The sequence below is a fragment of the Neophocaena asiaeorientalis genome, unplaced genomic scaffold (genome assembly GCF_003031525.2).
Source record: "Neophocaena asiaeorientalis asiaeorientalis breed wild unplaced genomic scaffold, Neophocaena_asiaeorientalis_V1.1 scaffold145, whole genome shotgun sequence".
NCBI classification, from domain to species: domain Eukaryota; kingdom Metazoa; phylum Chordata; class Mammalia; order Artiodactyla; family Phocoenidae; genus Neophocaena; species Neophocaena asiaeorientalis.
Window position 1 is genome coordinate 4,059,211 of NW_020172629.1, and position 24,366 is coordinate 4,083,576.

Consider the following 24,366-nt stretch of genomic DNA (forward strand, 5'->3'; position numbering starts at 1 on the left):
TTCTCTTGCGTTATAAGTAAATACGTTAGAAAAATCCGTTTTTGTTTTTATTCCTGAATGACTTTGGAGAAGGCAACCCAGACTCCATGCAGTACGACTGCTTAGGTGTGAAATCCTAACCTTTTAAATGGCGTCAGCTGGGACAGTGTCTACCAGAACTTTCAGTAAAAAGCTATGTTAAAACAGCTCTCTGTCCAAGTCTGTAGTGCAGATTGATGACCTTGAGTTTTATATTTATAGTGTTGTGTTTTTTTGTTTGTTTGTTGTAAATCCCTGATGTATTCTAGCTTTAGTTGCATTAAACAAGTAAGTAAAACTGCTGGTTAGATGGACTTCTGGCTGCTCTGTAGATACGCTACATTGTTGTAATTTCTTGGTAAGTTTTTTGTTCCTAATGGAACAGTGTATCATAAGGCATTAACCCTTATTGAAGCTCTCCTGTGAAAAAGCAAAATTGAATCAAGATTTCACAAAGCACTTTTGTTTGTTTTTAGAAGACCCGTTTGAGGACTTCTTTGGGAATCGAAGGGGCCCCCGCGGAAGCCGGAACCGAGGCACGGGGTCGTTTTTCTCCACTTTCAGTGGATTTCCCTCTTTTGGAGGGGGATTTTCTTCTTTTGATACAGGTACTAAACGTGTGATCAGACATCAGTGCGGTGCTCTTCTAGTTCGGGCACTTTGCAGTATGTGTATAATGCCTTTTGGTAGAACAGCTTAGCAGATTTGCCAGTATTTTTTATGTGTACAAGGCTGTGCTTAGTAACCTACATTTTTTCCTAATCTTCCCAAGAATGTTATACTTGAAAACCTACTTCTGATCTTAACTGTTAAAGGTGGCCAGCATTTAATGAAATTTCTGGTTAAAAGGAGTAAGGTGTTTTGAGATAAATAACTATGAAATAACCCGCTTAGACAATCTCACTAAATCCTTTTTTATCTAACCTCAGCAGTTAAAAAAAATTCCAGTATCTTAGGAGAGTCCAGGTTGATGGGGTCAGGAGGCGGGGCTTTAATGAGGTCTCTGTGTGACCAGAGCCAAGCTGAGTCCCCAGGTGAGGCGTGGTCACTTGTGTTCGCGCTGCTGCACAGAGCTTAGCTGTTGATGTAGAGGCCGTCCGCCAGCTGCAGTCATGTGCACACGGCCTGGTGCAGCGCTGTGTTCCACCTGAAGAATTGTAATCTTAGCTTTTCTTTGAAGCTCACCCAGTTCCTCTCAACAGAGGAGCTGCTGTGTTTCTGGGGCTCATTTTCGTTTAAACGCTCGGTGGTGAGAACTGGCTGTGCTCCTCGTACAGGCCACCCCACACAATGCACCTGCGAGGGCTCTTCTCCTCAAATGCCGGCTGGACTTGATTACACAGGGCACATGTCGGTGCACTTCTATCCAGCAGATCCTTTCGTTAGATGCCATGTAGTGTACTCAGGTGTGAGGGAGAGTAAAATAGAGCTGGTTAAAAATATCACAACAGTGCTTCATTTAAGAAATGTGTGTGGGACGCAGTCCTTACCTTTAAGGTGCCTCAGGAAGAGTTGTTAGGGAGTGTGCAATGTGTGCTGTGATGTGGGCCTTTTGGAGTGGGACAGGTAGGTAAGTTCTTTGAACAAGCAAGCAGTCTCAACATCAAAGTTGGCTTGCTTTGGTGTGGCTGTGGAAGTCAGTGTCCGTAGTCGATCACCATGTAATTGAGAATTAGTCCGTGAACTGCAGACCCGTGCTTTTCCAGATAATTCTTGGTGGTATTCTTTCTAAAACTGTTTCAGCTTTTTAATAATTCAGATTTTTATTCCCTGTGGTCACAATTACAAGGGGCAAGTCAGAAGCAAGTTGGCTTTGCCCATCTGTGGCGGGAACTTCGCCCCATTCCTGTGAGATGCATGGCTCCAAGTTGCTCCCCTTCAGTAGGGTGAAGTGCAGGGAAGCCCAGCAGAGCCCTTTGGAAAGGGGGGGGGTTCCTCCTGCCCTGTGGCTCTGATGGAAATGTGTGCATTAAATCAACAATGGACATACTAGTCTCTAATCTTTCTTTCCTGTTTCCCTACAGGATTCACTTCCTTTGGTTCACTAGGTCATGGGGGCCTCACCTCATTCTCTTCCACGGCATTTGGTGGCAGTGGGATGGGCAACTACAAATCTATATCAACTTCTACTAAAGTGGTTAATGGCAGAAAAATCACTACAAAGAGGTACAGTGATCTTCTCCAGTTCATATTTCTAATAAGTAGGTGTGGTGTTTCATTGGTGCCACATTTTCTTTGCACACCCTCCAGTGTGTGACATACGGGTTGTATGTTAAGTCCGTCTGGTACCATGAGAATCTTAATCTCCGATTTAGAGCTTTTCCTTCTGAATTTTTGCTCAGTGTTACATATTAGACATCACCCTTACTTAGAGCCGTGTTCACGGGTAATAGTGTGTTGGATGGTAAAATGGAACCATTCATAGTGGAACCGGGACCGTTCTGACTGCTAGTGCCTGTGCCCGTGTTCAGTGTCAGATTGTAAGAAACGTCTGTCCTCAGCAGGTTGGCTTCAGCCACAAAATGAGTAATTGCACGTGTATCTGTGGCAAGTCCTGTAAAAGTACGCATTTATATTCACATACGTGTTTACGTATTTGGTAACAAGATCGTAAAATGCCTCTTATTCCGCCCCCCGCCAGGATTGTCGAGAATGGTCAAGAGAGAGTGGAAGTCGAAGAAGACGGCCAGCTGAAGTCCTTGACGATAAATGGTAAGGAGCAGCTGCTGCGCTTGGATAACAAGTAGCTCGCCGCACGTGCGCAGCACAGCGTCCCCTCGGGCGCGCGCCATGGGAGGATTGGCAGGAACATTTTTTTGAAGATTTCACATGAACTCGACTCTCAGTGTAACTGTACTTAATCTAAAGTATTTATACACAGCTCATCGGAGCCCTACTTGTCATAGACCTTTGAGTTTATTGTTGGGACCACATGATAGGACCATTTGTTTTTGTCTTTAAAATTGTTGTAAATCTCTGTATGCACTTTGCTTTTTTATTAAACGTAATCCAAGGTGGCCGTGACTCTTCCGTACACTAACACCAGCACGGACCTGCTTTTCCATTGTGTTTGAAACATGAGCCAAGTAGTGTCAGCTGCTGTGACGTTACCGTCGCCAGGGCACATCTTCCACAAAGTGATTTCAAGTTTTTTCAGTATTTAGCAGTGAAAGATACTAATGAATTAATGGTAGTACATTTCTGGTTTAATATAAATTGAGGATGTTCTCTAGTTGTGCATGAATGCTGGCAACTTAGTAAGTTTTGACAATTGTTTAAATATGTAACGTGTTAAGCTTAGGTTTAAAAAGTTAAGCTGGTAAACTGGGTCTTTGTCATTTGCTTAAAAAAAAAAAAGAAAATAAATGCAAATGTGTTTGGTGCATTCTTTCCTGAGTGGGGCGAGGCCTCCTGCGTGTGTGTGTGTGACTTTGTGCCTGGGCTCCCAGAGTCCTTTCATTCCTGCTGTGTCCGGTCACTAAGGCCGATGCTGGACTTCAGTTACGTGTGTTCTTTGGTGTATTTGGAGTGCGTATGAAAATTTTCCTATCAGTGTTGAATAATGATTAGCAATAATTATTGAACATTTCTTTGGTGAGGGAGGAAACGGCTGTCCAGTTTTCCATTCTTCAGAATATGTTGTAGTTTTCTAGGTTATGTTTGATGCCAGCTCATTTAAAGATAATATGCATAGTAAAGTCATGGAACGATACAGGTGTGGGCAAATGTAAAGGTATTTCTTTTGTTTTTCAATCAGTATAATCTGTCACGATAACCATTGATAACTGGAATTCCAGCCAGGGGAATACTAAATAAGAGTTTGATTGTATTTATACTACCCCACTCGAGTTTGTTTTGGGACTAAGCAGTGTGAAACTGCTAGAAGAAGGTGTTAAAAAAGACATTGCAACCTTGAATGTAAGTATTGGAAGACAGCTGGACCCGGGAAGACAAGGAAAGGGGCTTCCGTGTGCCCCGCCGTCTTAGCTCACAGAGCCTGTGGAGACGGTGTAGGCACACCACACGCTGGGAAACCACATTGTAGAATCTCCTTTCACAAACTAAAACCCTAGTACCAGAAAGTCTGCTTTCGTTGTTGCTGTCAGGATAGGTGGTTTCTCTGTTACTAAGTGAGAAGCTCACAGGAACGGCTGCCAGTTCCCTGACTTGGAGATTATATTTCTCATTGGTGGGTGGAACGAACCATTCGGTAGAACAGGCTCGATGGCCCCCCTCAGGACACCAGGTGAATGAAGAGAAGTCTCATCCAGCCCACAGTTGTTGGTGTCCCAGGAAGCTTTTGATTGGAACCTTGGCTTTACACGGCTGAGTGTCCTGGGATGGTCGCGTTTAGTGCAGCCCCGGCTGTGAGCAAGTCGCTCCACTTGAGGGCGCAGGTGGAAGATGAACCTCTTCTGGGGACATGTTTTTAGGGGAGCGTCACAGTCACACGTTCACCATTCCCACTTTGAAAATTGCCGTTATTCTGCACGTCTGGTGATAGAAATGTTAATTAAATAGGAAAGAGAACTTGTTGCTGTCGGGTCTCGTTTGCTGAGTATTTGGAAGCAGTCAGGTTCGTTCCCGCAGCCTTGGGTCCAGTGTGCTGTGAAACAGCTGTGAACGGCGTCACCACGTAAGGAGCGACTCGGGACAAGAGCATTTAATTCACGTTACAGGTCTGGTCACTTGTTAGTCCCTGTGCTTTCTGATTAAAAAACCAAAAATCTTCCTGTAGCCCTGAATGCCTTTGCAGCGGAGACTGAGCTCCCCGCAAACTGCCGGCGCCCACCGTCTGGGAGAGCCTGCCGCGGGGCTGTCACATCATGTGTGCGCTCGTCTCCTCCATGCTCGGGGGGTTATCGTAACAGTCGCTCAGGATGGAGGTCTTCTGTTCAGCTCCCCGGAGCACAGTCTTGAGGGGGCAGCAGTGTGCTCTGCTTTTCTCACTTATGCTTTGTTTTCTCGTTCGCTGCGGTTTGCACCTCCGTTGCTTTGATGTAGTTCAGTGATGGCCACTTGCCTCGTTCCTGCCTTTTCGGCTCAGGTTCGAAAGGTTCCAGGTTTGCTTTTAGCAGCCCAGTTACTGCTTCTTTGTGATACAGATGATACCACTGGTCACACCTGCCCCGGTAGCTCATCTTTCTTCCTCTTGAGGGTCCACAAAGGGCACATTGTAGAAGTTTGCAGAGATAGCTTTAGACTTACCTGAAGTTACTCTTGTAACCTGTGTATCTTGCCTGCTGGAGTCTTCAGTACAGATGTGGGGAAGCTCCAGGGACATTATTTGTGGGCAGCATCTTTCCGGTCAGTTTTCACTTTGTTTATTGTCTACTAAAGCCTCACCGTTCCTGCTTGATTACCCACTAGCTGTCCTCAGCCTCTTCAGGGACTGCTCAGGTTTCTCCTTTCAGCACTACATAATCACATGAAAATATTTTTATTTTTAGAGAATCCAACAGTAATTTGTAATTCATTGTCTCTGCTATTGCTTCTCAGTGGTTAGCCGTCAGCAAGTTTAGTAATGGGATAGTTCTTACTATTTCAGGAGGCTTTCAAGCACAGAATTGTGGAGTGAGTTTGAGCACTTGATATGGTGGGCAGGTGGAGGTTGAATGAACTGTATGACCCAGTGGCTTTTTTTTTTTTTTTTTTTTTTTTTTTTTTTTTTTTTTTTTTTTTTTTTTTTTTTTTTTAATGAGGTACGAGATTCTGCCTCCTTTTGAGTTATTTTCGAGGTGATTGGTACTTTCAGAGTGGGTGGTTTAATGCTGCAAGTCTAGAAACATTTGCTTAAATAATTAGATTCTTCCTCAGTCACCGTTTCTTGCGTCCTTAAAGTCAGTCTAAGGCTTCTGCTTTTAGAGCTGGTCACAGGGGTGACTTGTCTCAGCACCTTTGAATCTGCTATTCCTTGCAATTCTATTCTAATGAATTGGGTTAATTAGATGGAGATTTAGTACTGAGTATGACTAGTGGTTAAAATGGGATAAGACAACTTTTTTTCTTTCTTTTTTTTGGTGACTAAATGAGTTATTTCATCTTGCTACTTGGAAAGGTCAGAGGAGGGAAGGTTACAACAGCTGTTTCTCTGTCAATCAGAAATCTAGAAATCATGGTGATCATGGATTTCCAAAGACTAGACCTGGCTGGGACTTTGGAGAGAGTCTTGTTCATTAGAAGTGGAATTGGGTGTCAGAAGACCCGGTGCTTGCTCTTTGCTTAGGTGAATCTTTGCTCCTTGCTTCGTGCACTCTGTAAGTTGTTCTTACCAAACTACATACAAAGGCATTAACTGAGGTTTTGGACCCGGGTGAGTTCTGCACTTTGTGGAGAGCCATGACTATTTCTCCTTTTGCCTCTGGCCCCAGCATTCAGGGAACAAAGACTCGTCTTCTGCAGTCCAACCTCCATAGGAATACAGACCCCACGAGGGCAGGATTTGCCCATTTTCTTGCTGCTTCTCCCTAGCCCGTGGTGCTGGAAGCATTCCCTAAGTATCTGTTGTATAAATCATCCCATGGCACTCATTTCCACTGTGCCCCTGGAATGCTGCCCTGTGAGCCTGGGAGCACCGTATCTCCCAGTCCAAGTGTGCCGAGTAACCACCAGGTCTGGTGTGGGAGGACTGGGGGGTGCATCTTGGTTTATGACATTTCTTTGTGCTTTGGACCACTGAATAGTCCGTGGTGGTGGTGAGCTTCCCAGTCTAGTAAGTATAGCAGCGCATTACTTGTCCTTTTTTCGCCCAGTAGGATTGAGTTGCTTCTTGAACACAGCACAGCAGCATTGTCTGTTCTCCCCACCCCTTCCCTCGCCCCGTCCTGGTCCCCAGAGGCATTTGAGGCATCGGTAGGACATCACGAGAACAGGACTTTCTTACCTGGAGCAGGTCCCAGGGCTGTAGGACCCAGAGCTGGGCACGCTGTAGCAGAAGCAGCGTTGCATCCTTTCTCCCGTCGTCTCGTAGAGAAGACCACATTTCCTTAGCGTGCGATGCGGGGAGTTCCCTGCCCTTGCGGAGCTCCACCCAGCTGGACGGCAGCGCGAGCCCGCGGCCAGGGTGTGGACGTGCTGAGAGTAGTGCAGGCGGTGAAGCCGGGAGGGGGAGGTGGCCTCTTTGAGGACTTCGGTCCTTCCAGGGGCCGTCCCAACGTTCTGGTGGCCGTCCCTCCACCCCAGGTGGGTGCAGCGGGCGGGCACCGTGTGACCACGGTCTTAAGAGACTAATACTAGGCTTGTTCCCCTAATTCTTTTTCAATAATCGAGATTTATTGGTTTTGAGGATCAGTACGCAGGACATTACAGTTTGCACACAGTTCTCGATGTATGTACCAAAAATCTAAAAAGTCATGTAGATATTTTTCTTCTTGAAACAGTAATTCCAGTGACTTTCCAGCTTAAGTTCTGGAGGTAGCATTTCCTTAAGAGGATGTCAGGTACCGGTATCTTCAAATGTGGACAAAGCTCTTACACCCCGAGTTCCACTGTTGCACTATTTACTGTCATACACACTGTGCCTACATACATACATGTTAGCCGACTCACTAGGGAACCTGGTCGGACGGCCACCAGCACAGGTGTCTGAGGGCGCTGAGCTCTGACTGGGACGGCCAGCATCAGGCAGAAGCCAGCGGGGAATAGGAGTCATTTAAGGTATTCAAGACGCGTGAACTGTATGAGTGGGTTATATCCAGTTGCCGCGTCATGTGCCGTGTACTACAGCCTGTGAAGACCACCCCCAGCATCTTCGGAGTGTTAGCTGACACCCGTTCAGAGACCACTCTTTTCTGGTTGTACCAAAAAAACACTGCCAAACGATTTCCCCTCTTTGAGTCGTTTGTACTTGAAGATGGGATGATGTGGGATTTCTTCCTAATTAAAAATGTTTCTGGAGCTCCTGAAAAAATCTTGCATTTACCAAAGAGGTGATAAATACACCCCTGTGATTGCACAAGGGGGAAGATGGGGACCACCCACGGGGCGCGGCTGTGCCCCTCCCAGCGCGAGGCAGCCAGACGCCCGAGCTTCCTGCTGAGCCCCTTCGTCCACTGGGCTTTACACCTCCCTCTCACTCTGGTTTGCGTTTGCTTCCAGGGAAGAGTTACCCTTTCCTGCTGCCGTCTTTCCACTTTGGGGGAACATTTTCCCCTCTGCCGCCCCTCAGTCCGCGGCAGTGAGGAGGTGCCCGGAGCCTGCACCCAGCTGGGCTGCGCTTGCAGCTGTCGGCCCCCAGCTGAGGCCGAGGGCTCTCACCTGACGCACCGGCGTGCTGGAGGTGACGCCAGGCCTCCGGTAGCACGGGCTCCAGGACCGGGCGGGCAGGCGAGGCGGTCTCCGCGCGTGATGCCTGCGCTTCCCCGTGCCTCCCGAGGGGACCGTGCGCAGTCGGCCCGTGCTTGCGTGTTGGAGGAGCGTGGCGGAAGGGTCCTGTGGAGGCCCGGAACTGGCTGCTGGCCGCCCTGCTGGGCAGGGTCTGGGTTCCAGCTGCTTCTGGAACGGCTGTGGTCCCGTGCGCCTGGCTGGGGCAGCCGTCCAGCCCGAGGTCTGTGCCTGGGGCCCGTTGCATCTCTGGCCTGAGAGTCTCGTGCAGCCTGGGGAGCGTCGGCGCTCCTTTGTTCCCGTGACTGTTGAGGTGTTGGCGTGCGTGCGTGTCCTTGGAGGAGGAGTTCCGTTGAATCGGGTGCCTAGAAGAAGTTGAACAGTCGGGTGGAGAAATGTGGGCATTTGAAGCTGGTAGCCATAAATTGCTTTCCACAAAGAGTATGTGCCTGCCAACGTACTTGGCAATACTGTCTGATAACAGTTGTCAAAATTCAAATTTCTGGTTACTGTATGAGGTGGAGCCTCTTGGTTGTTGGCGGGTATGCCTGTTTTTCTGCAGTTGTTCCCTGATTTCACAGGCCCCTGTTAATTCATTGTTTTATGAGTCCTTTGCTTGCTCTGTTAAAGTGATTTTCCTTTTCAGTTGTCACATGTTCATTTGACATACTGTGTGGCTTTTTGGGGTGGCCTTTTGTTTAATGTCCTACATGTTCCACAACTAAAACATTTTTAAATTTTTAAAAATTTTTTTGTGGTACTTGGGCCTCTCACTGTTGTGGCCTCTCCCGTTGAGGAGCGCAGGCTCAGCGTCCATGGCTCACGGGCCCAGCCGCTCCGCGGCACGTGGGATCTTTCCGGACTGGAGCACAAACCCGTGTCCCCTGCATCGGCAGGCGGACTCTCAACCACTGCGCCACCAGGGAAGCCCAAAAATTTTCATATTTTTTAATGTACTTTCACTTGTATGTCTGTTTGCTTCTTTAATTTACTTGGAACGTTTGTATGTGTTAAAAACACCCAACTTTCTCCCAGATTTCTTGCCAGTGTTAATACCTATTAAATCTCATTCAACACGCAACTGTTCAGGACTTGTGTTCTCTTGTCCTTTGGGTCTTCTTTTCAGCCCGGGTTGCACTTTGTCATGTGGTGTCCGCTGGTGGAGTGCTTTGATGAAACAACTGCGAGTTCATGGCACATGGCCGCTTAGTCTACGTAATATGGTTTTTTAGTAAGTCTTTAACGGATGTCGGTATCGAGAAGAAGCTAGAATCACTCGAGATTTTTATGTGGATTAAACTGTGTCTTTAGGAAAATAAGATTTTGTGGATATAAGACCCTACCAAAATTAGAATGTTTATTCTTTTTGATGATTTATTTCAGTTATTGTTTATTACGACAGCCTTCGGTCATTTTTTTATTTTGGGCTGCGTTGGGTCTCCGTTGCGGTGCACGGGCTCCTCGTTGCGGCGGCTTCTCTCGCTGCCGAGCGCGGGCCCTAGGCGCTGGGCTTCGGTAGTTGTGGCGCACGGGCTTAGTTGCTCTGCGGCATGCGGGATCTTCCTGGACCAGGGCTCGAACCCGTGTCCCCTGCATCGGCAGGCGGATTCCTAACCACTGAGCCACCAGGGAAGCCCCTTCGGTCATCTTGATGGAAGTCGTGCTTCAGCCGCACGGTCCAGTCCCTGCAGCCTGAGTGAGGACTGAGCAGGAAAGCCTGGTGGCTCGCGCCTCAGGGCCGGCCTGCGTCCCGCGGGTGCTCAGGGCATCAGAGCATTACTTTGTCCTTTACGGGGCAGGCGGTAGGGGTGCCCCCGACAGCACACAGCCCTCGCCCCTGCTTCCTCTCCGTAGGTCCTGATCCTTACCCTGCTGCTCTCGGGGCCTTTTTCAGCCAAGCGAGCACGTGACCCCGGAGACGGTGGTCTCTGCTGGAGGACTGTGGGCCTGGGGCTCTGCGAGCGTGGCCTGCTGGGTTCCTTCTCCCTCTGCCGCTTCCCCTTGTCCCGGGGGCTCGGCGGCTCCTGGGCAGAGTGAGGTGCCGGGGTCGGGAGGCCGGGGGGCAGAGGCTGGCTCTGCTTCTGCCTCCCTGGGTTTCCATGTCGTGATTGTTCTCGAAGCGTACAACCCCCGGGGGTGTGTGGTGGTGAGATCCGAGCTCCAGGCGCTGTTGGCCGGAGCTGTGACACCCCTACTTTCCGGGTGAGTGTGGGGCCCCATCCGCCCGAGCCCGGCCGGCCACGCCCTCCATCCCAGGGTGCTGTGATGCCTCAGGAACTCCCCCCCCATCCGAGGAGCAGGTTGCTGAACTGCCTGCCCCGCAGCTGTCTCCACAGACAAACGAGTGAAGCCCACCCACCGGGGGAGGCGGGCGCATGCGGGGCTGGCGGATGCCTCAGAGCAGGTTAAGGGGCTCCACCCTCTGTGACGTTACCATGAAGGACGCTCGAAGCCATGGTGCTGGGGGGGAGGCCAACCCCACCAGCCCCTAACGGGAGCTTCCGACCCTTGGTGTGGGTTCTGTGCAGGACTTAAGTTCAGAGGGGCTCGGACAGGAGAGTTCCTGCTGTTGTCTCCTTGACCTTTACCCTCGGTCCGTGATCCTCCCGTGTCCGCACAGCCGCAGCCAGCACCACCGCCCACCTCCTGCCAGAGCCTGGGCCCCTCCTGACTGGGTCCCCCTCCGCGTGACCGCTTTCTCCGTCCATCTGATGGTCGGTCTGACGCGTTGCCACCGTGTCGCCTGCCCGCAGTCTGGCAGCGAGAATTAAGTCGATCCCTGCTTAGAATCGCCTGCGAGGTGCTGGCGACTTGGCCGTGTGCCCGCTCTTCCTGCGTCCTGTCCCATCCGTGACGCCTGCCCTGCCGCACCCGAGTCACATCGTGGTCTGTGCCGGCTCCCGAGGCTTCCCCGCGTGCCTCCGTGCCTTGCTTTCTTCCCCATCCTGAGAGCGGCGCCTGCTCTTCCTCGTCTCTGCCCCTGCTTCTGTCTCCGCGTCCTCCGCCTCGTCGTGTCATGGTTTTCTGTTTGCGTGTGTCCAGCACTGAGTCCCTGAGAGCGAGGCAGCATCGTGTGTGTCAGGCACTTCTCAGGCCCTAAATATTTGAATCCTCTCTTGGGCCAGTGATGCATTTTTGGTTGTCTGAGTCATCTACATTTGTGTCAGTGGTATGCGTGATAGGAAGAAGTATGGGATTAACCCCTGCCCCGACCCCTCGAAGAAAGAAAACAGCAGCCACAACCGAGGCCTGTTGGATTGTACGTATTTGGAAACAAGTGGTTCTGTTTTTATATAAGGAAGTTTGCTTTCATTTGCGTGTTAGCAGCCAGATTCCTGCTGCGCATTGGGCCTCCATTTGGGGAAAGAAGCGGAGCACGTGGGTTGGTGGTTGTGCCCGAGGGACGGCGGCTGGAACTCCCCTGCATAGTTCCTCGGTGACTTCAGGGAGCTTTGCCACAGGGGCACGGGCGGGTTGTGCTTTGTTTTGAAATTTTATCTAACTTGGTGCTACAAGGCAGGATGTTTTCTGTTTCCCAGATGAAAAGGATGCTTGAATTGTATCCCACGTGAACTTTAGTTAAATTCATGTGTGTTAATAGCTGATTTCTGCGGAGGAAAAAGTTAGCAGAAATTATGCCGAAACAGTAAATTCTGTTTGGGTTGTAAGAGTGGACGTGACTTATTTATTTTTCTTCAAGTCATGTGTTTCGCCTTTATAGTAAATTGCTGAAACAATTAGTGAATTTTCCGTAGAAGAGGAATCTTTCAGCAGTTAACAGAAATGTATGGAAATTTTGGAAGAGGCTGTAGAAAGAAGCCCAACATGTGGTTGGCTTTCAGAAAGCGTGATGTTGGGAGTGGGGGGATGGGATGGGAAGTGGCGGTCATCTCTTCTTGGTGTCAGCTCTTGGAAGTTCAGGTTGTACCAAGAGGCCCCACGTGGATCTTTGACGGCGGCTGTGGGTGGCCTGCGTGGGGGCCTTCTCTTCTCATGAGGGGGCGTGTCCTCCTGTCCTTAGCGGGTGCTGGACGTCGCTGTCGCCTCCTCTGGCGGACTCAAAGCGTCTGCTGTGTGGCGGCATTTTGCGTCCCATGACCCTGGGTGGGCAGCGCCCTTTTTTTGGAGAAGGTTTTTGTTCAGAGAAGAGCCAACCCTGGGACGCCCACTCCACCATCCCCATGGGGCCTGGGGGGGGGGGTCTGGAGGCACCAGGGGTCCTGTGAGTGCTAAGACCCCCCCCTGCCCCTCCCTGAAAGTGGGTGCCGGCCGATGCTGAGTTTAGCAACTGAGCATCGCAGAGCCCAAGGCTCCTTTAAAGTGGAGGAGCATTGGCTGCAGGCGTTTTCTTGGGCGGGTGGTGGAGGCACCTGGGCTGTCGTCTGGGTGTCAGAGGGATCCTGTCTTTAGGGAAGAGTGTCTCGCTGAGGAGAGCCTCTGTGGGCCTCCCGGGCAGCGTCCACCATGCTGGACACCGTCTGGGAACCTTCCTCTCCGCTTCGGGAACCACAGGCTCAGGAATTGTTTTGGCGACGGGGTCTCCTCACGCAGCTGGACTCACAGCCCATCGTCTGAACCTGGAATGGAGCTGGGCCAGTGGCGTGAGTCCCTCCCTCCTGCCGTCTGAAATCAGGGCCCCACATGCTTAGCCAGGGCGGCTGGGCCTCAGAGAGGACGGATCTCCGCGTCCAGGACCCCCTCGCCCGAGGCCCGGCCTCCCTGCCACACCCTCGAGGCCCGAGGTGTCTCTGCTGCTTCAGCGGTTATGTCCCATAGCCGAGGGTGCCTTGCTGGGGGCTGGGGAGGAAGGGGGTCTGAGGGCAGAGCGTGGCACAGGTCGGCTCAGTCCTCCCCACGCCCACACCTGCAGGGGAGGGAGATCCCGGGCTCTGCTCTGCCTTCAGGGAGAGGCCTGGTAGTCCCTTGTCACGGGTCACGTGGTCCAGCCCCCTGGAGCTGGGGCGGGTCTTGTGGGAGGACTCGGGGCGTGAGGGACGCTGTGAGAACGAGGAGCCCCAGGCGGCACAACGGGGAAGCCCTGGAACAGACTGGGACGCACTGGAGCCATGGATGCGGGAGAGGCCGCCAGCAAGGCCTCTGTGGAGCCCTCGCCCAGGCGTCGGCGTCGGCGTCTGCCTCTGGAGCTCCGGCGCTGCTTTTCCCGGGGCCTCTCACGTCCCCTTGAGACGCCTGCCCTCCGGGGGAGGGGCTCCCCCTCCACCCGGGTGCTGGGCCAGGCACTGGCGTCCCTGGCCCCGTCTGCCCTGAAGGCAGAGCCACCTCTGCCCTGGACAGACCTGCCCTTGAACAGGCCCGGGGGGCGTCTCCGCGGCCCGGCTTCGGGGTGCACACGACAGTCGCTGGGGGCCATTTCCAGACCTCTGCCATCTGCGTCCTGGAGCAGCTAGGGCAGCTCCTGGGGCGAGCCGGGCTGCGGCGCGGGGAGACGCGATAGAGGCCTGTGTCGGTTCTGAGACGTCAGCTGGGCCCAGGGAAAACGGCGCTGGGTTGGGGCAGGACGGCCTCCTTCCCTGCCCTCCGGGGCTGCCCGCTCTCCTTTGCACGCTGCACGTCTGCCGAGCCTCCTGTGCCCCTCGGCTTCTCGTCTCTCCTGCTCAGGAGCCGTGGGACACAGCGAGCCGCACGGGTCCGCTCACCCCCGCTGTGTGCAGTGAGGCCAGGTCCCTGCAGGGCAGGCACCGTCGTGAACACGTGACGTGGCAGGAGTTGGCTGTGCTGATGGCTCTTACTCAGAGCGGCAGCAGCAGCGGGCCATCTTCTCAGACCAGGGGGTCCCGTGTCGCCCGCAGCTGGTTGCGCTTGTGGGTGTGGTGGCCGCCCCTTCTGTCAGTCTGTCAGTGCCGCCCCTTCTGTCAGTCTGTCAGTGCCTGCTGGTATTCTGCGTGTAGTGCAGTGGGTTCAAAATGAGCGCTTGAATGAACACGTCGAGGGATTCCTTCCAGAAAGTGTCCAGCGGAGACACTCACATAAGCTTCTCAGCATCCACCTTTCTTTCTTTTCCGCAAATCCCTTTCCCGGTACTTGAGAAATGGAGGCGATTTCTGGGGGCCTTGTGGGGTCTGTGGCTTGACCACCCTGCTCCAGACCCAGGGCCTCTGGGGCACAGAGGTGACGGTGTAGGTGACGGTGTCCACCAGGGCCAGCTCGTGCGACAGTGAGGCGCCCAGCTGTGTGTCCATTGCAGCTTCTGAAGGGCTCGCCTCGGAGTCCAAGCCCGAGAGTCCGGCTCTCAGCTGTGGCCCCTGCATCCACCCTTGGACAATCCCTGGTCCAGAGACGGTGCGGCTGGGCCCTCGGGAGGGGGGCTTCACAGAGGCGAGGCCAGAAGTGGGAGGGCGCCAGTATTTGCCCGGGGCGGCTGCCGGGGGAGGGGGTCCCCAGGACCCAAGAGTGTCCCCACCTTCACCCACAGCGGGTCCCGGTCTTCGGGGAGGTCACCAGACCCTGAAGGCCTGGAGTGTATACTGTGCTGTGCGCTGGGAGTTGTTCCGGAATGCCAGGAGGAACGTCTTAGTGACCGTTTCGTCCTCTGACCAGACGGCAGACATGGAGCGTGCCCAGCGGCCCTGAGAGCTGGGGTGGCGGGGGCCTGGAGACGGGCTGGTGTGTGCAGCCGGGGCCCCGGGGTGACAGCACGGCTGAGGGGGCACGCTGGGCGGATGTGGGTCCTACGGGAGCCACCCGGCCTGTGCGCTGGCGCCGCTGAAGACCGTCAGGGAGCAGGGCAGGTGGCCGTGCCGTGCGCGAGACACAGCCGGCGCTGTCCGTTCACCGGGCCTCCCGCGCCCGCCTGGCAGGTAAGTGACGCCTGTGCCCACGGCCGTGCGGTCCTGCAGGTGGGGCTTCCCTGGGCGGAATGGGGCAGGGGGAGCACCACCTCTTCTGAGCGGCCGACAGGGACCCAGTGGGTTTGAACTGACCTGAGGTGAGTAACATAGCGGCGGGCCGGCCCCCGGGGTGCCCTTACCTCCTGGGATGCCCACCCCTACCACGTCTAGGCCCGTCGCAGTCACGCAGCCACTCAGAGTGAACACGCTGATGTGTGTTGTCCCGCACCTGGGATGCTCAGGCTACACCTGTGGGCAACATGTCATCCTTAAAGTCTCATCAAAGCCACCGGGCGTGGTTGCGTGGTTGGGCCTGGAGCCGGGGAGGGGCCGGCTGCTCACCCTGGAGGCCTCCCCAGGTGGAGACAAGCCGAGCCTGTGGCTGGGCTGCTGGGTGCCGAGCTCCCTGCCCCTGACGCAGGGGCCGCGAGCCTGCAAGACCCTGCGGCCGTGCTGGGGCTGCCCACGCTGCCCCACCTGCCGCGTCCGGTGCGGATTCTGAGATCAAGTCGCCGTGGTGGTGTTCTCTTAGCCGCGGCTCCGTGGGGCCCCCTCCCCTGGGAGGGCTTCGTGGATTTGGGAGTCATACCTGTGTCTGGACCCCGCAGAGTCCCTGGGGGGTGGAATGGCTCTGAGTGCCCCCAGCCCTCGCCCTGCCCTGGGACCCTCGCTCGCACACGTTCCTCCTTCAGACAGGCGTGTTCTGGGAGCGCTCTGCTCTCGAGTGAAGCCTGCGTCCAGTCGGTGCTTGATGACCCCCCTCGGCGGGCACAGGGGCGCCCCTGCTCGAGGGACGGCGAGCAGATGTGACGGCCGCGCCCAGGGCCTGCTTCCTCAGCTCAGCGGTCTGTTTGAGAAGCCGCCGTGACGGTGGCCATAGGTCCCCAGGGGACTGCTAGGGGTGGCATCTGGTGTGACGGTGGTCAAGGCCACGTGCGCCAACCGCCAGGTGCTCTCTCCGAGCGCTTGGTTAGCTGGCCGCACAAGCGGCTGGCGCACGTCTCTTGGAGGGAGGGGATGTGCTGTTGGGAAAGACGATGAGCCCCGGGCACCCTGCCGAGGAGCAGTGCTGGGAATGTCAGAGGCCCTGCAGGGCGAGGAGAGCCTTAAAATGCACGCCCGGGGTCACCATACTTCTTTGCGGTGTCTCAGGAGGTATTCTCTGCGGAGCGGGGGCGCTGTGAGCGCGGGGTTGGGGGGCTGGTGTGGGTGACTGGGGGTGAGGCGAGCTGGTGTGGTGAGCTCGGGTGCGGTGAGCGGGGTGTGCTGTGAGCTCGGGTGCGAGCGGGGGTGCTGTGAGCGCGGGTGTGCTGAGTGGGGGTGCGGTGAGCAGGTGTGCGGTGAGCTCGGATGCGGTGAGCGGGGGTGCTGTGAGCTCGGGTGCGGTGAGCGGGGGAGGGGTGAGCTCGGGTGCAGTGAGCGGGGTGCTGTGTGCTCCATTGTGGTAAGCGGGGTGTGGTGAGCTCAGTTGCGGTGAGCGGGAGTGCGGTGAGCTCGGGTGCAGTGAGCGGGGGTGCAGTGAGCTCAGGTGTGATGAGAGCGGGTCGGGGCCAGTACTTGAGCTCAGGTGTCTGGAGGAGAGGGAGGGGAGGCCCCACGCCTGTACCCAGCACTGAACTTGGCGCTCAGGGTCGTGTAAATGGTGCGGAAATGATTGTAATCGCGCACCCCCATGAGAGAGCAGGTCTTCGTTACAGGGAGCATCTCTGCAGGCCTGTTGTCCTCCGCGTTGGTGGGGTTTGGAGTGGGCGAGCACCTCGGGTCACACTGGCTGTCACCTGCTTGGGGGTCAGTGGTGTGCGCCCTGGACGTCGCCGTTTGGGTGACGGGCCTACCCACCCTCCAGGGAGCAGGGTTGTTGAGGCACAGGAAGGCTACCGCCTGGTGTCACTGGTCCCATCAGACAGGTTGTGTCCTGCCTGCATTGTTACCGGGTTTCTGACAGCCTTTCCCTTAAGCCCTGCCAACCCGCCGTGTGACTGCTGGTCAGAAACCCCCCAGAGAATGAAATTTGAAGTTATTCGGTAACTATTATCATTCGTTTTTAATTTTATTGCTAGTTTCCACCTAATGTGCAAAACTTTTGTTTTTGAAAAGACCGAGAAAAACACAATGTGGAGAGCAATGAGAAATGTTCTTGGCTGTGCGTCTGGTGAAGGTGACCGTGCGTGCGGGTCCCCGGCCCAGAGCTCGGAGCCGCCCTGTGGCACGAGCGGGCGGGAAGCAGGGTGGCCGCCACCTCCATCACCGCAGGGCTGTGCAGGTCCTGGCATCACAGCTGCCTGAGAGAGAGACCAATGGCTGGCCCGGAGCCCACTCCTCCGGGGTGACACCCTTGTGCCAATTCTGAGGGTGAAATTTGTCATGGGGGCCCCGTCCTCCTCCCTCCTGAAGGTCGAGTGTGCTTTCAGGATTCGCTGCCGACCCCCTGGGGGCCGGGTGGGGAGCTGCCGCTGTCACTGGATTTCCGCGCTCCTTTGGTTTCCTCTGTTCTCTTTGGGAAGGTCCGGTTGAGGCACCAGGACCTCCCGCTGTGCGGCTCATGCCCGTCTCCGTCCTGTGCTTTCAGGTGTGGCCGACGAGGACGCCTTCGCGGAGGAGTGCCGGCGACGAGGCCAGCACGCGCTGCCCGGCCAGCCCGCCAGCACCAGTGCCCGCCCTCTGAAGTCCCACCGGCCGGCCTCTGTGCCCAAACACGCGCCCCACCCCCCGGGTGAGGGCGAGGACCACCGGGCCGCCAGCAGCTGGGAGCCCCCGGCCGCGTTCCCCGCAGGTGTGCACGGGGTGTCCGCCGTGGAGCCTCCCCACGGGGCTGCCTCCCGGCCTTCCCGGGGCCCCCGAGGACCGAGATGGCACCTGTGTTGCTGCGTCCTGGCCTGACGGATGGGCGGGCGGGTGGAGGGAGGCCGCGTGGAGCCCACATTAAAGCGGGGTGCCGGTCTCCCACCACGGCATGCCGTGTGTTGTCGTGGGCAGCAGCTGAGCCCCTTCGTGTAACTTCCAACTTCATGCTGGGAGTCTGGTCCCGCAGAGCGGCCACCCGCCCAGCCTCTCCTGGGGGCCCTGCGGCTGCAGCCGTGCCTCCCTGCCTTGCTGTTGAATTACAGACAGAACCTGACACCCGCCCCCAGGGGTCCTGTGGTCAGGTGGATGGGTGCTGACCCACCCTTACCCCACGGGAGGTTTCCCACCTCTGGATGCAGTGAGGCTTCGTGACCCCCTTTCTCCAGACCCCGCTCTGCCCTCTTCCAGCTTCTTGACCTGTAATTTCTTAGCCCAGATGGGTCTTTGAAGTGTGTTCCCTGTAGAAAGTTCTGGATTACTTCTGATGGCATGGCTGTGCATGCAGGCTGACCCTGGCTGAGTCTAAAGGCCGATGTAAATCTAGTTTGAATTACTCATCAGTTTGAAGCATTTGTGCCCGTCTTGGCTCTCAGCACTGGAAGTCTCCAGGTTGACCACCGCAGGTTATGTGGAGGAAGAGGTGGATCCTTGGTCCCTTGTTTCAGGGTGACGTCTCTGTGTACGTCGTGAGGTTAGTTCTGTGAACCTAGGGCAAGAAAACATCGTCTGCACAGGGAACTGGAAGGATGAGGTCTATCCTTTTCTTCTCCCAGAACTTTCTGTTGGGAGCTCTGTCCCTTCAATCCCCTTCTGGCCCTTTTCATGTGGAAAGGGGGGTGTGTGTGTGTCTTGAGGAGGACGGGATTTGTCCCATCCACCCACCGGAAGGCGGGTGTCCTGGGTTCTGAGCCAGGGTGCAGAGCCCCGTGGGACTGTGCGGACCTGGCCACCGGCTGCCAGGGAGCAGTGCCACCCGAGGCAGATGGGCCATTTGGGAACGTTAGTCTCTTCCTGGGTAATTGAAAGAAAAATAGAGGTGATTGGAAGGGCTGTGTGGATTCAGAAAAAACTTGTTCTGTCTCGAATGGGCGTGTGGATGTTCTCCCCAGATTTATCGTCACCTCCTGGTCCTGGCCGCTCGTTGGCTGGACTTGGCGAGGGGCAGGGTTGTAGATGCAGTTTCCCTGAACAAATACGATTTGAACAGGGACTTCCCGGGCTGTCCCTTTGGTTGGATGGTTACCATAAACCTGGGTGTCTAAACTGGGTGGGAACATCCCAGTTCCCAAGAGTGAGGCGTGTGGGCTCAGGACTGCCCGGAGGAGCCTTGTTGAGACATCTAGCTGGCTTCCTGAACGGGAAGTGGACCTGGGGTCACAGTGAGGCCCGTGCTGCCTCTGAGCGCCAGAGACCAGGGCTGTGGGCGGAAGGAGAGTAGCCACTGCTGGGGAATCATCAGAAGAGAATTCTTCTTTGTGAAATCTTGTGCTTTGGCAGTTTTTACCATCAGGTCCCTCCCAGGTGTCGTCTCCAGGTGGGGAAACTGTTGACTTACGAACCCCGCACGTGCTCACACACGAGGGCCAGCAATGGTCTTGTGCGTTTGCCGAACGCTTCCTGCCCGTGTTCCACAGCCATGTCGGGCGGCCAGGTCTCGGCCCGGCAGGTGCTGGGCGCTGCGGAGCACACCTCTTTTTTGTGTGTGGTTTGTTTCCTTCTTTCACATCAGGCTACGAGGCCTTCAAAAGAGTGTCAGAGTGAATCACCAAAGAATTAAAGATACGCTTTTTACATGACTAGAGTGAGCTCGTTTGACTTCTTATCGAGAGACGATAGAGCTGCTCCAGAGGAAGACTCCAAAACTGGGACAGTGGAAAAGGCTGCTGGGTAACAGGGCAAAGCTAGGTGCCCAGTGGGTCAGGGCCTCCAGGGAGCAGAGTGATGGGCCCCCGTCCTGCCCCGCCACGCCTGCCCCTCCAGCGGGCGCTCTCCGTGTGGTCTGGAGGCTCCCGCGGTCGCTTCCTGCCAGGCTTTCACATTGCGGGCAGCTTTCTTAGAAGCATGTGGTGAAGGGCTTGGTTCCCTACAAAGTGTCCGGTGCCCCCACTTGGTGCTTCAGCCATTGGAGCAATCGCCGGGCTAGGTGCCCCCGGGGCTGGCGGGGTGGGCAGTGGCCTGGCGGGTTCTGATGATTTTAGGCTAAAAACGAGCTCTCGCTTGTGATGCGCTCAGGCCACAGAACATGGGCTTCATTGCTCCTGGGAGCATCTCCCGTGTTGACGGTGCGGCCCGTTGTGGTTCAGGGTCAGGATGTGGCTGGGGGAGCCTTGGCCCGTCCGCGGGGGGAGTTCTGTGTTCGGCCCGACGGTGCCTTCTTGCCGGCATTCACTGTGGTGTTAACCTGCTGTGAGACGGGGTGACCGCCCCGGCTTTATTTCAGAGGACGCATCGCACGCCTCTCGGAGCCCGTGAATTAGACGGCGAGATGTGGATAAAGGATGAGTGTTTTTCATTTATGGATTCCACACACGCTGGAGGTCTATCGAGAATGTGTAACTGTGAAAAAGGAAAAATTATTCGTAGTGAAAAAGAAATTCACGAATGAAAGGGTAACATTGATCCTTTAACTTCCCAGCTCTGCCCGGTGTGTGCCCGGGGGCCCCTTCTGGCTTAGGAGACTCATGAGTGGAGACGGGGCCGGGGCCTGAGTATGAGGCAGGAGAGGGTCCCGGCGCCCCCGTGGCCCCCTCGGTCGGTCGTCGTGGTCGAGTGTGAAAGGGACAGCGACTTCTGGCCGGAGCAGCTTGGTCACAGGGACGGGGCTGCCGTGCGCTCGTGGCGGGTTAGCAGGAGTTTCTTCTCCTTCCTTTTGGCTTATTGTGCGGGTAGCGGAGTCAGGCAGGAGGACGCTGGGCGTGAGGACCTCCAGGGCCCCTGCCACGACCCCCGTGTCAGGGCCACTTCCGTACAGCACGTGACCCGGATGGCTGTCCTGCCGGGAGGCCGCAGGACCCTGGGGACCGCGCCAGCCTCCACCCTCTGCGAGCGGATTCCAGGGGCGTTGAGTCCGTGGTGAGGCCGGGAGGCCCCGGCAGCCTCGTTCTGTTGGAGGCATGTGTGTGTCCTCAGCTTCCCCCCCGCCCCACAGCGGGCATCGCGATCAGGTCCCGGTCGGCTGTCAGCGCCCACCTAACTGACCCCCGGGCCCGGCCCACCCAGGGGTGGTGCTGTGTGGACACATGCGTGTCGTGAGCAGACTGGGTCTGGGTTCTGTCTGGAGAGAGACTGTGTTCTAAAATGGCGCCTGCCTCAACTTAAAATCTCGAGGATGCTTTTATGTGCTCTTCTCAGCAGGCTTAGGGGCCCACGTGCATTGGGTCGCAGGCCTGCAGTGACCCTGGCCTGGTTCTAGGCTGACCGTTCAGAACGATCCTTTGTTACCAAATTCAGCGTCCCGCTCCGCCCACATCTGTGTGGACTAACGCAGCACAAGGTCCTGAGCTGTTTTTGCAGAAATAACCTGGAGCTCTTCCGGCTCTTGGACAAAATCTCAGGAGGGTGAGCAGGTCACACCCACCTCTTTCTCCCCCGGCTTCGGGCAAGCACACAGCACAGGGGAAAAGGTTGGCGTGGGGCATTGGTTGAGCCCCGGACCCTGTAACAGCTGGGCTTCTCCCTGCAGAGGGGGCCCCGGGGAGGCCCATCCCCCGAGGCGGAGCCTGCCCTGCCTTGTCTCCAGGTGACCTGGGGCTGGGGCGTGGGGACAGATGATGGGTGGGCCCGCGGGGCTGGGATGCTGGTTGGATCATGTTAGAGCTTTACATCTGCCAAGTTGGAAGTCCGTCCATGTTTTTGTTGAGCCTTAGATATGGAGCAGATAGGAGTGATGACACATTACTTTATCGCGAGGTTGGTTTGTTTTAACTGGGGGGATATCTAGAGACACGTTTGCCTCTTAGTGGGGCCGCAGCTGCTCTGCAGTGTTTCACACGCCTGTTTCCTTAGGATTCAAAGAAGGTGGCAAGAGGAAGAAGCAGAAGCAGAGAGAGGAGTTGAAGAAGAAGAAGTCGACCAAGGGCCGCCCGTAGACGGGCCGCAGTGGAGCAGCGGGCGGCCAGCCGAGGGGCTGCACACACGCGCTAGGTGCCGCACCCCGAGACCACACCTGCTCGGCGCTGGGGACGCTGGGGGCACACCGGTCAGGGCCTGGGGGGCGGGAGCACGGAGCCGCCGGACCGTCCCTGCTTCTCCAGCTCTGCGGCCGAGGCCGCCCCTGCTTGCCTGGTGCACACCTGAGGAGATGCTTGCAGCTTTGGCCGTGTGGCGCTCCTGACAGTGCGTGCGTGCTCGCGACACGACCTTCGCTCCTCCGCTGAGTGTATGGAATCTAGACTCAAGTTAAGCACAGGGTGACGTAAAGGTGACTCCTGACCCCGGGTGACCTTCTCTTCAGTTTCGGGGGAGCCAGACCTTCACTGTGACCTGGCCGCTCGAGGTGTGGAGCCCCCTCACGGTTATGGTTTTACTTCTAATCTTCTCGAATAGCCCGTCTTTCCTTGGATCCGTAGTTGTTTTGGCAGGGACACAGGAGTCTACAAAGTTCTGTTCAGTAGCCTAGGTTAGGCTCAGGCTCGGGGGAAGCAGACGAGCCCCTCCCACATGCAGCTCGTGAGGTACTGAGCACAGGCGCTGAGCCGGGTACGGGCTCCAGCACCGGCTCCTTCAGAAGAATCGCTTCCCTTGGGCCGGGGTCTCCCAGCTTCCCACAGCGACTCCTCTGCAGGATTGAGGCCCCCAACCCCCTCCCCGCCTGCCGTCAGGGCCCCTCCTCTCACTCCCGCACCCGCCTGAGTCCCCTTTCCCTTTGCCCTCGGGCACCGAGGGCATCGTGAAAAGCTTGGATGGGATTCTCAAACGCCAGCAGCTTTCACCCAGCAGTGTTGGGAGCCCGGGTACCGGGGGCATAGCTTTCATGGCCGAGCTGCGGGCTTGGACGGCAGGAGCGAGTGTGGCGCGTGTGATTCTCGGGTGGCTGTGCCGTTTGCTCCGTGTGCCTGCTTGTGGTGAAAGGTGGTGCGGACTCTGGTGTTGGATGCTTCATGTGGACAATGTAACCATGAAAGCGTAACGATTTTAAGTGCTACCCACGTAAATAAACTGTAAGCGTTATTGACTAACACTCACTTGCCATCGTTTATAAACATCAGTTATTAGTAATTAAAAAGAAAAGCAGTTCTTCTCTGTCATTTCAGTTATGAGAGATCAAGTGATATTCTGGGGGCAAAAGTCGATTCTGAGATGCATTACCGTAGGGTGGAAATGTTTTAAAGATGACGGTGCCGCTGAATGCACGATGTATGAAACCAGCGTCCTTGCTGACACCATGGGAAGCACGGAGATGAGCCGGGCATTCCTCCAGACTTTGTCTTGGCCGCGGACAGTGTTCACGTCCCGGGGCTGTGAAAGGAGGCTCCCTCCTAGACCTTGGAGCCTCTCGGAGTGGCGACCACCACGCACGGCGCCCTGACATGGTTCAGCTGCTCTCAGCCCAGAGCTTCCCTCATGTGGGGACCCAGGGGGAGGGCTGGCCCGACGCGAGGAAGGTTTCAGGTCCTCAAGGCCGGTCCCCCAGGATAGGACAGACACAGTGTCCGTGCCATGGGGCAGAGCCCCAGCGGTCATCAGGGTACTGGGGACCCCACGACCGTCTTCACACAACCCTGCCCTGCAGGCCGCTCCTGAGTGAAGAGGGGAGGCCCCTGGAGGGGAGGCCCACAGGTGGGTCCCGCTTCGGAGGAGAGGGGAGAGGGGGCAGAGCCACACCAGCCCAGGGGTGGGCACAGAGCTTGTGGGGCTGGAGCCGCCTCTTCCCCTGTGTTAGGAGGGTTAAGGGCTGCAAAGCTCACGTAAGAAACGTGCAATTTGAAATGCATCCCTTTCATAGGACATGCCGTGTCCCGTCCCCAATCTGATGGGGCAGCATTGAACCAGGAAAATGCTGTGGAAACATCCACAGGGAAACTCTTTCAGACTCCTGTTGGGAGCCTTCAAAAAGTGGGGCGTGTGACGTTAATAATGACGCCTGCTTCTTCCACTTTTGCCAAAATGAGGTTTTATTTTGAAGGTTGTTTGACAGTAGGGAGACCTGGGATTCACCGGGCTCGGAATCCAGGTCACGTCTCTGCTCACGCCGGTGGTCCTGGTCACCCCTGGTTGCTTCCATGGAGCTTCTGCACCAGAAACTGCCCCTCCCCTGGCGCCGGCCCCTCCCTCCTTCACCATCTGAGTCTGCCACCAGAGGCCATCCTTTCGGGTCGTTTGGTCTGCAGTTGCC

General features: G+C 55.8%; 1 protein-coding gene across 4 annotated transcripts in view; it reads left to right on the plus strand.

The window, feature by feature from the left end:
* Window positions 1-24,366, plus strand: part of DNAJB6 (DnaJ heat shock protein family (Hsp40) member B6) — a 51,387-nt gene that overhangs the window by 15,326 nt on the left and 11,695 nt on the right. The window contains exons 5-9 of one of the 4 annotated variants that reach the window (XR_003002434.1): window positions 495-626; window positions 2,043-2,184; window positions 2,660-2,730; window positions 17,758-21,590; window positions 22,038-22,136. Coding sequence is in view for 3 of the 4 variants with exons in the window: in XM_024739128.1 (XP_024594896.1) it covers window positions 495-626; window positions 2,043-2,184; window positions 2,660-2,730; window positions 17,758-17,961; window positions 22,038-22,120 (632 nt within the window). In the remaining variant the exon portion in view is untranslated. Of the gene's footprint in view, window positions 1-494; window positions 627-2,042; window positions 2,185-2,659; window positions 2,731-12,852; window positions 16,348-17,757; window positions 21,591-22,037; window positions 23,212-24,366 lie in introns of those variants that run through there. The other 3 variants (XM_024739128.1, XM_024739127.1, XM_024739129.1) reach the window with 3 other exon arrangements.